The sequence below is a fragment of the Condylura cristata genome, unplaced genomic scaffold (genome assembly GCF_000260355.1).
Source record: "Condylura cristata isolate star-nosed mole 26May11 unplaced genomic scaffold, ConCri1.0 scaffold00019, whole genome shotgun sequence".
Taxonomy (NCBI): Eukaryota; Metazoa; Chordata; class Mammalia; order Eulipotyphla; family Talpidae; genus Condylura; species Condylura cristata.
Window position 1 is genome coordinate 24,089,751 of NW_004567120.1, and position 10,875 is coordinate 24,100,625.

At 44.8% G+C, this 10,875-nt stretch overlaps 1 protein-coding gene across 1 annotated transcript in view; it reads right to left on the reverse strand.

The window, feature by feature from the left end:
• Nucleotides 1-6,994, reverse strand: part of LAMP2 (lysosomal-associated membrane protein 2) — a 34,381-nt gene extending 27,387 nt beyond the window's left edge. The window contains exon 1 of the mRNA XM_012727160.1: nucleotides 6,773-6,994. Within this exon, the coding sequence (XP_012582614.1) occupies nucleotides 6,773-6,836 (64 nt within the window). The 5' untranslated portion in view covers nucleotides 6,837-6,994. The remainder of the gene's footprint in view (nucleotides 1-6,772) is intronic.
• Between the last annotated feature and the right edge of the window lie 3,881 nt (nucleotides 6,995-10,875).

The window sequence follows — 10,875 nt, forward strand, 5'->3', positions numbered from 1 at the left end:
TGGATGGAGCTGGAAAAGATCATGCTTAGTGAGATAAGCCAGAAAGAGAAAGAAAAATACCGGATGGTTTCACCATAGCAGGAGTATAATGGACCAGGCGAGAAAATAACAAGAATAATGAACAACCATATACCAGAGACATTTTGCGAGGGTGGAGTGGGGAATGGGATCAAAAACAGGGGGGTGGGGAGGGAAGTGCTCGGGATTATGGTGATGGCACACGGGTGACTTGGTGTTGGGAAACCCGCAGGGATTACAATTGAGACGGAAAAAAAAATGTACAAAATTATATAAAAATAAACTGTTATATATATTTTTAAAAAAACTTAACCTGGATTTCAAGCTAGGAATAATGCTTTTCCTATAAGTTTATAGTTGAAATATTTACACTTTCAGCAAAATCATTTCCATCCTTCTTCCTGTATTAGATTTTGGAATATAGCCTATTTTTTCTTAAAAGGCCTTATGACATTTAAAAAAAAGAAAAAAAAATCTCGCAGCTGAATATATTCTAAAATCAATCATTTAAGAGCTGAGAACTTAGTCTCTGAAAAAAAGATGTACCTCAAAATTAACTTCCTCAAATTCACATATTCTCACTTAATCTTATTTTCAAAAAGCTCATTTTATTTCTCCAATCATAAGGATACTGCAAAAAGTGGCTGGCTTTTTACAAGTTTTATTTGACCCAAAATGTAGCTGAAAAATACACATCTGTAAACCAGAGGTGGGGAGTGTCATGTAACACTAGTGGTAAAAGAAAACCAATAAAAACACAATGCTCTAAGAAGCAATATGATGAAGTGATTAAGACCAGCATCCCTGGAGTTGCGCTACAATTCAAATCAGGCAGTCCAACTTACTACCTGTGACACTTTAGATAAGTTCACCTTGCTAAGAATTGTGGTGTGACCTCTAATAGGTTCTCTGAAAGCATGTAAACCCTTCTGACCAAGCAAATTAAGAGATTCCAGCTTACAAGTTACCTTTCTAGTAAACACAGCACCTAAAGGAATCTTTCTCAACTCTTAAGTGTATGTTCATTTTCATCATGTTTATCTAATGGAATCTTCAAGCTCACAATTCAAAATGTTGAGCAAAGGTAGCCAAAAACAAAAACCCAAACCAGGACATAGGCACAGAGTACCCACTGAATATCAGAGTGGGGGTTTTCATTCGATATTAGTTCAGGTTAACTTTTCCTTATTTTTAGTTCTTAATGCAGTTAAAACCCCTCATTAAGTTGCTGATACTCTTGATTTCTTCAAAATCTCTTAAAAGCTAAAAAAGCAACAATATAATTTTAGTCTACAATGTGATTTTTTTAAAGGTCAGAGAGTAGGTAAGGAAATAAGACTCAACACTAGTCAACGAATGGAAAGTGCGTAATGCAGAGAGCTTGTCTGGCTGACCTCCAAATTCTTTTGCAACACACAGCAGGACCTAACAAGTATTTATAAAGCTACTTTGAAATCTGAAGGGAACTCTGATCACTTTAATATGAAATTATGATGGGAATGTTTTCGCCACTACAGGAGGAAGAGCAATCCTCCTGCACCAAGGTTCACTTAGGTTGGTTAGAGTGCTGTGAAATAACCCCAGATCAGGAATTCTACGCAGGGCTACAGGGGAAGAAAGTTATACTCCAAGGAAATAGCTTCCTAAAAGATTTATCGTCCTGCAGATGTGATTAGCCTGTCAAGTATCTCTATTATAGCTAGCATAATCTTAGCAGAACCCTGAAATCAAAGTTGTCAGTTTAAACAAAATGCCATAAGGCTACATACATACAGACTAATAGTGCTGGCTTTTAGATCACCTCCAAAAAGCAGACTGGTTACTCGTGAAAACTTGCTCTTCCTTCTCACCAGGAACTTGCCTGCTTCTCCACGTTGACCCTCACTATAAAGTAGGTCTATTTTAAGGGGTACAAGTAAGATACTAGCATTACTATATGGGGTCACATACTAAACTGACTTGTACTTATCTGTACTGCTTAGCATTGATCGTGAAGTTCTCAAGCCAAAGATACACACAAACTTCTTTAAAAATATAATTAAGGTTCAAAAGACCAAGTTGGTCTAAAGTTCATCATCATAGGTGAACAGCTATATACCAGAGACATTTTGTGGAGGTGGAGTGGGGAATGGGATCAAAAACAGTGGGGGGGGGGAGAGGGAAATGCACTGGACTATGGTGATGGCACATGGGTGATTTGGTGGTGGGAAACCCAAGGGGATTGCAACTGAGATGGAAAAATGCACCAAAATCTGCAAAAATAAACTATTATAAAATTTAAAAAACAGCTCACCACCACAGGGCCTCCCCAAATGGTGCAAGGGTAAAGCACAGCACTACGAAACTCTCCTCAGCCACTGCAACAAGAGTTCAATCCCTGGAAAGGAAGCTCACCCACGTCGCAGCAGACCTCTCCTGTTCCATCCACAGCTCCCCTCGGCAGTATATTTCAGTACATCTGCCTATTCCGTTCCCCACTCTGCCTCTAGTGAATCCTCTCACACACACACACCCCCCATACTTCTTGCCTGTACCCCAGTTCTTGTATGCATAAATAAATAAAAGCTTTAAAAAAATAAAGTTCACCATCATATCCCCAGTGCCTAGCAATGGATACCCTCAACAAAAATTTACTTATTGTTAACCATGTACCAGGCCCTAGGAGGCAGGCAATGGGGAACAGTAGTGCTTAAGACAATCTCAGAAACTATTGTAGGAGACTTAACTAGTACTGAAAGGGGAGGGGGGAGAGGGGAAAATAAGCCTCATTTACTGACCTAAGAATTTAGGAAAGACAAGATATGCCCCTAACCCTCCCCACCGTCATCTGGCTGGCCACCTTGTAACTCAGGTAGGTGCTGGAATGTCACACAATGGAAGACCTGACCACATATGGTAAATGGACTGCTATCATCACCCACTCCTATCACTGCTCATTCTTCCCCATTACCTGCTTCATTTCCTTCACACAGCTCCTATCTGAAACTGTATTATTCACTTACTGGACTATCTTTCACCACCAAAATGTTAACGGACCTCTCTTCTGTCGCATCCTTGGCTCATGCTAGCCCCTTCACCTAGTATCGTGGCTAGTACCGAACAGGCCTGTGATAAATAAATACCTGTGGGCGAGTAGGGCTCCTAACAGTGATGAGCACTCAAAATACTTAACATGACAATATTCTCACCCAGAAAAAGCCTCAACCCTATATTAACCAGGAATCAATTGAGTTGTGAGAATAAATAACAGAATTCTGAAACCTGTATTACAGAGGGAACATGGACAGTGTTCCACATAGCATTTCTTCAGAAAGCTCAAGTCAGCTGTAACTCATATCAATACAGAGACTCAGTATTCTATACTTAATCTGAAGCCACTATTTAAAAAAAATAGTTGGTGGACGATGGATATCTTGTTGGTGGGTGCAGTACGGTAATACTTCAAAGGGGAGATCTTATACTTCTAAGACAATGCTGTAGACTAATGTTACCTCAATTTTAAGTAAGAATTAAAAATTAAAGTTATGGCCCTCCCTGGTGGTACAGCAGGTTAAAGCACAGCACTGAGAAGCTAAAGCCACTTCCGCATGAGTTCGATTCCCGTTTGCCCCGGAGGTGACCACATGGCCCGGCAGACCTCTCCTGACCCGCCCGCTGCTCCCCTCAGCAGTGTACTTCCTCAGTCGGCCTGTTCTGCTCCTCACTCTGTTTGTGGTGAAGCCTCTCGCCACCCCTGCACCTCTGGCCTGTACCCCAGTTCTGTATGCATAAATAAATAAATAAATCTTTTTTAAAACTTAAAAAAAATAAAGTTACATATAAAAGTGAATACTTAGAATGGCAAAAATCACAACAAGCCAAGTATTTTATGAAAAATACCATAAATACAGAAGTTTCATGAGAAACCTTCACAATATTTTTTTCTATTAACTTTGGTTTGCATACTTTGATTTTTCTCTTCATGTGGCAATAATTCCTTGTCACTTTCTTTGATGAGAATAAAAAGACAATTCAACCTGTTCTCAAAAAAAATACAAATAAGTCAGTGGAGCAGGGACAGAGTTCTAGTCACAAAGTGAAACAGCACAGTGAGGACACAACCGTTAATGATACCATCAATTTAGGACATGTCCTTCTTCGCGGGACTGCACGGTACCTGGGCACAGCAAGAAATTCACAGCAGGTACTCAGCAAATATTTATTGAGTTTGCAAAAACCTATTTTTGGTATCCATTTTTATCTATAAAGGGAACATTTGGAACCCAACAACAACTAAGGCCGGCTAAATTCTTAGGAGACAAAGCCCAAGCAGCGGAAGCGCTGCACTGAGCCAACACGTTGAGAAAAGACAGCTGTGAAGAGATGGTTTCCATTTCATCCTGGTACCTTTTAAAAATGTGATCTAGGTGCATCGTTAATTTTTACTCTTCCAAATCCTTTTCTGAACTTGGATGTGGTGGTACTCAATCCTGGAAATCTTTCAAGAGGACAAATCTAGTTAGAACCAATCAATAGTTTGCAAGCTAGGAGATGAGCTGGATTCTCTTATGTGCTGCTTTTTGCCTGTTTATTTTCTACAGTGAGCAAGCACTGCTTTTGTAAAAACAAAACAAAAAACCTTTCATTAAAAAACAACCCCCCCCCAAAAAATGTAATGAGATGTAAGCCAACAAGTAGGACAACTATTATTTTTTTGCACTTTCTCTAAACAATAACAGTGTTGTGCAGACTCAACTGGCAGTGAACTACTGATTAACAGATGCCTTGGTCAGATGGTAGGTTCTAGTCACTGATAAGGTGCTTTTCCTTGTAAACAATTCCCAGTGTTGCTTGGCTCTCGATAAGTGCTCCACAGTAGCGTTAAGGCTTCACACTGTATCTGAGCAAAGTCTCCATGGCCCCCTTTCAAAAAGGCCATGAAAGTTTCCTGTTTGGACAGCTGGACGAGGTCAGGGATTTCCTAAGGTTCTGGGTGTCTGGACCCCTCTGCTACTCTCCTACCCACTGAGGAACTCAGAGAGCTGTGGTTTATGTGCCTTGTGCTATTGGTAGTTGCTCTACTAGAAATTAAAACTGAGAAATGAATAAAACATTAGAGCCAATGGAGTGGTGATATCATCACACATTCTGTAGCCTCTGGAAAACTCCACAGTACTACTGGGAGTTTGAGAGTGAAAGGCAAATAACTTCTTCAGTGTCGTTCTGAAGATTGTTTTGATCAGACAGAACTGCAGGAAAGAACCTTGATAAGCCGTCGATTAGATGTTTATGCACAGAAAGACTTCTCACTGTCCTGTTCATTATAGGATATTCAGAAACATCCCTCATCTCTCCTCCCTAGCTGCGAAAATGCAATCCCCACTTGTGACAACCAAAAATGTCTCCAGATATTGCTAAATGTCCACTCGTTGAGAATCCACTGCTGTAGGATTCTTCTAATAATGTGAATTAGAAAATATATTGTAATTCACTCATTGCCTTCTCAGACCTCTAATTTCTTTATTTTCTCCACTCCAATCTAGGTCTGTTCCTGTGTTCTTTTAGCAGGTGACAAACAAGGGTTAGCGGGTAGCAACAAGCACAGGATGAACCAGGTCAGAAAGAGACATTCAAGTCAAAGTTTACATTTCTGGGAAGAATGGCGTCAGGGACCCAGTGTTGGGAGGTTGGTGGGGGGGCAACATGCTCAGAGTATGATCAGTCAACATTCCTGCAGCCCTACTTCCTTAGGACCTGGTAACAAGTCGATCCCGAAGGAAGTAACCTGCCCTCCTCTGTAATCTAGTGAAGAGGCTAGTTGTGTTAAGAAAGGAAAGGAACTTCTGAAGATGAGGAAGTAGTTCACTAGACTCAAACTCGCACCCAGCCCCAAAACCTCCCATCTGGGAGGTGCTCCCAACTCAAAGTGCTGGGGGCTTTTCTGTTCTGGGTTTGGCTGGGAGGAAGTAATAAATGTGGTAGAAAACCCACACCGTCGATAACTCCAGGTAGAGATGCACGTCCCACACCCACGTTCCCATTTCTCACTTTTGTCTCCAGAGGCTGGGTCCAAGTTTTCTCACCTGCAAATTGCCGCGGCCATCTCAGATCCCTTCACCCCATAAAACTGCAACTGCCCAACTCCAACCCAGCGTCGCTCCTCAGCTGTGTAATGACGCTTCTTCCACAGCTGCAAATTCCTACCCACAAAGCCCCCATGGCCTTCGTACTCTACCGTCCTATCGGCCCCTGCTCCTCCCAAAAGTCTCCACTTGGGCCGTCTCTAACCTCCCAATTTCCTCCCACCCCCATAGTTTTCCACCATCTTCCGAAGTCTTCCCGATCCCAGGAACCCAGGACTCGGCTAAGAGTCTGCCACCCCAGAATCTGCACGCACCCCTCCTACGCTCACTCCTTAGTATCGTCCCAAGTTTCCTGCTCCCCTGATCACCCCTTCTCACTTTCCGCGGCCTTCTCCCTCCGGGTACCCCCCCCCCCCCCCCCCCCCCCCCCCCCCCCCCCCCCCCCCCCCCCGTCTCCTTCGCTCTCTTCCTACTCTCACCAGCCCGTCTTCCCCGCCAGCCGTCGGGCAGGCCTTCCTAGGTCACTTCTCTCCTCCCCCCACCCCACCCCCGGGCCAGGCGCCGCCGCCCCAAGTCAGCCGCTCGGCCTCTCCACCCGCTCCACCCCGGACCAGTCTTTCAGGTTGTCGCCTTTGAACTGGGCGCCCCGGGCCCAGACTGCGGAGACAAGGCAGGAGGGCCCGAGAACTCACCCAGGACGAAGCCCAGCAGGATGAGCACCGAGCCCGGAACCGGGGAGAGGCGGAAGCACACCATGTTCCCGCAGAGCAGCCCAGCAGGCGGAGGCGGCGGAGGCGGCGGCGGCGACGGCGTAGGCTGCGGCGAGAACAGCAAGACCCCGGCCAAGGCTTGCTGAACTGGAGCTGGAGCAGCGCGGACCACCTACCACAACGCTGCAACAGCCCGACTCGCAGCTGAAGCGCGGGTCATAAGACTAGGGGCGGGGCTCTGGCTAGCCTTCGACCAATCCCAGCCCTAGGAAGCTGCGAGAAGGGAGGGGAGGTAGGGGCCGCGGGGTGGAGAGGCCACGCCCTGGCTTTTTGGTTCACAGTCACTTTTCGTTTCCGAAGAGATGTACGTGGACGGCCCTTTTCCGGGCTAAGGAAAGGGCTCGATTTGCGGGATCCTCGATAGTAGAGGATTATTTCAGTTCCGACTTCTGGAGGAAGAAAATGACTTTGCGGAAGTGAAAGCGCTTGCTAGGCAGCTCCACGTATGGCATACAAAAATAATACTCCACTCTCCAATACTGTGGTTACTTGCTATTCAGTAAATAAGGAAGCTAGGGGGAGTATGGAGTCACTGACTGCTGGAGCCGGACGTGGCCTTGAAGTTCACCTAGTTTGTAAAAAATACCGTTTTTCAGATGGAAGAACTTGAACTCAAAAAGGAAGCTTCTTTAAATACAGAAAGACAATGAGAAAGAGAACTAAGATAGCAGGATAAAGGGGGAAAAAAACCAAAGATCATCCCTGTTTCCCCCGACCTAGAGACAACATCTATATCCTTCCAGTTTTTTATCTATCCATCTACACTTGTAGATGTTATTTAGTAAGCTCATACTGAACATACTATTTTGTATACTCGACAGATGAACACACAGAACCAAAAATACTCCATAGATGAAAGAATTTCAAAACTCCAATAAAGTCTCGAGTTGCGACAAAGCACTAATTCTCACATGTCAATTTGCAAAAGCATCTGGGAAATGTTAAAAATACACATTCCTGTATGTTCATTCCCTAGAGATTCTGCCACGCAGTAAGGGCCTGGATGCCTACGAATCTGGTTTCTTAACAAGTACCTCAACCGACTGATTCCTGTGTCATGAGCCATACTTTGAGAAATGCTAAAAAGCACTTCAAAATTATCCAGTCCAGGAGATTTTAGTCTGGAATCAGTGAATAAACTTGGGATAAGAGAAATATCTGTAAATCCCCCCTAATTACATGCAATGTTATATATTTTTCTCAGTTGGTTTTGAGTGGACCCTGAGCATTGTTATTTTTCTCAAAATTCCCCAAGGCAACATTAGTAATAAATCTGGGTAGAGAGGATCCCTAAGGTGACCCCCAACATTACAATTCTGGGATCCTATAAGATCCTATTTCTTTCAAATACAATCAAACATTTGAATTAATAAAATGTTTATGTCTTACAGACATGCCAAGTAAAAAGTGGAACACCGTGAGATATGAGCAACTTCATAACCACCCACCTCGACTTTTTCCTGAAAATGCTACTTGGGACAGTCCATTTCCACGGGAAAGAGCAGTTTTGAAAGTGGTAGATCAATGGCAAAGTTTTTTTTCTTTCTCACAATGAGACTAGGGGCCTCCATGGTGGTACCAGGGGTTAAAACATAGCACTATAAAGCTGTCTGCAGCCACTGCAGCACAAATTCCATCCACAGCCAGTAGGCCTCTCCTGTATCCCCTCTGCAGTATATTCAGTCAATCAGCTTGTTCTGCTCCCCTCCTCTGTCGAATAGATTCACTCCCCCAACACACACACCTCTGGCCTATACCCCAGTTCTGTATGCATGAATAAATAAAATAAATCTTAAAAAAAAGAAGTAGGCTAAAAAATCTCAAGGCTTTGTTTGGTCTGAGCTTCTGCACTCGCGATTGCTTCACGTCCCTCCCACCCCCCCACCCAAACATTGTGAGAACAACTCTCATTCCCATGCGTTGTCCTCATGACCATGGCCCAGGTTTGAAGGAGCTGGTCCCTGACTCTTTTAAAAAATATATTTATCTATTTATTTAATGCATAGAGAAACTGGGTGTAGGCCAGAGGTGTGTGTGGATGGGGAAGAGGATTCACCAGAGACAGAAGGGAACAGAACAGGTGGATCTACTGAAATACACTGCTGAGGGGCGCAGCAGAGTGGGTCAGGAGAGGTCTGCCATGCCATGTGGGTCAGCTCCCTGGCCAGGGATGGAGCTCAAGCCCTGGTGATGATAGCGCTGAGACTTAACCCCTAGGCCACAGGAAGGCCTCTCCCTGGATCTGTCCCTGGGACTTGGCCATGGTTTAAGATCTTTAACCTGAGCTTCCCATCTGTTGACTCCTTGATGCTGCATCCAGGGAACTTTTTATGTGTCCCTCCTCACCTCCCACACCTCTCACGTCCCCATTGCACAAAACTCCCAGCACGCCCCTCCCCCAAAGCCCCTACCACCACAGATAGATAATGAATCTCTGAGCAGCTTTGAGAAGTCATGGCTTTATAGCCAAGGAACAGGAAATCATGGCCAAACACTTCCCTAAGTGTGAACACACTGAATGGTGTAAGAAATAATGAGCCTGTCAGAACTGGTCAGTGCTAGACAATGCAATGTGTGCATTGCAGGAAGGAAATGGACATAAAGAAATGGAGATTTAGAAGAGGAAAATGATAAATGCTTATTAAATAAATGAATGTGAGGCCCTGAGGTAATAGTGTCATCTACAGGCCATGTCGTTCTTTTTCTTTTTTTCTTTAAATAAGGGGAGAGTGCAAAGTTTCCCCCACTATTACCTGTGGGAGCCACCTTCCCACACTTAGAGAAATAATGTGGGCAGCAGGTCAGCCCATCCAGAGTGCAAAGGGAGCCTCACCCTGGGAAACAGCCTTTCTGATCACAGCATCTCCCCTGCCAGATAAGTATCATCATGTCTTTTTTAAGATTTATTTTTGTTTATTTATGTATATAAGAATTGGGGTGTAGGGGCCCTCCCTGGTAGTGCAATGGGTTAAAGTGCAGCAATACAAAGCTAGTCGCGGCCACTTCAGCATGAGTTCAATCCCCAGCCAGGGAGGTGACCCACACATCGCAGATCTCACCTGTCTTGCTCCCTGATCTCCTCAGCAGTGTACTTCATGGATCTGCCTGTTCTGCTCCCCACTCTGTCTTGGTGAATCCTCTCACCTTCCCCACATCTCTGGCCTGATGCATAAATAAATAAATCTTTTTAAAAAAGAATAAGCCACTTCAGCATGAGTTTGATCCCCGCCCTGGAGGTGACCCACATGGCACAGCAGACCTCTCCTGGCCTGCCCGCTGCTCCCCTCAGCAGTGTACTTTGTAAATCTGCCTGTCCTGCTTCTCATTCTGTCTCTGGTGAATCCTCTCACCACCCCTGTACCTCTGGCCTGTACCCCAGTTCTATATGCATAAATAAATTTAAAAAAAAAAAGAATTGGGGGCATTCCCTGGTGGCATAATGGGTTAAAGCACCGCACTATGAAGCTCTCAGATGCCACTGCAGCACAAGTTCGATCCCCAGCCAGGGAGCTGACCCACATGGCACAGCAGACCTGACCCACCCACTGCTCCCCTCAGCACTGTATTTCAGTCAGTCGTCCTGTTCTGTTCCCCACTCTGTCTCTAATGAATCCTCTCACCCACCACACCTCTGGCCTGTATCCCAGTTCTGTAAGCATAAATAAATAAATCTTAAAAAAAAAAAAAGAATTGGGGCTGAGGGAGTAGGAGGGGTGAGAGGGTTCACTAGAGACTGAGAGGTCTTTTGCTCCACGTGGGTAAATTGTGAGGGGTTGGGGGGGGATTGAACTTCATGCTGTAGTGGCTGTGGATAGCATCATAGTGGTGTGCTGTCTCTTAACCCCTTGCACCAACAGGGGGGCCCCCTAAAGTTCTTTTTTAAAGATTTATTTATGTATACATACAGAACTGGGGTACAGGGCAGAGGTGCAGGGGTGGTGAGAGGCTTCACCAGAGACAGAGTGGGGAGCAGAACAGGCAGATTGAGAAGTACACTGCTGAGGGGAGCAGAGGGCGAGACAGGA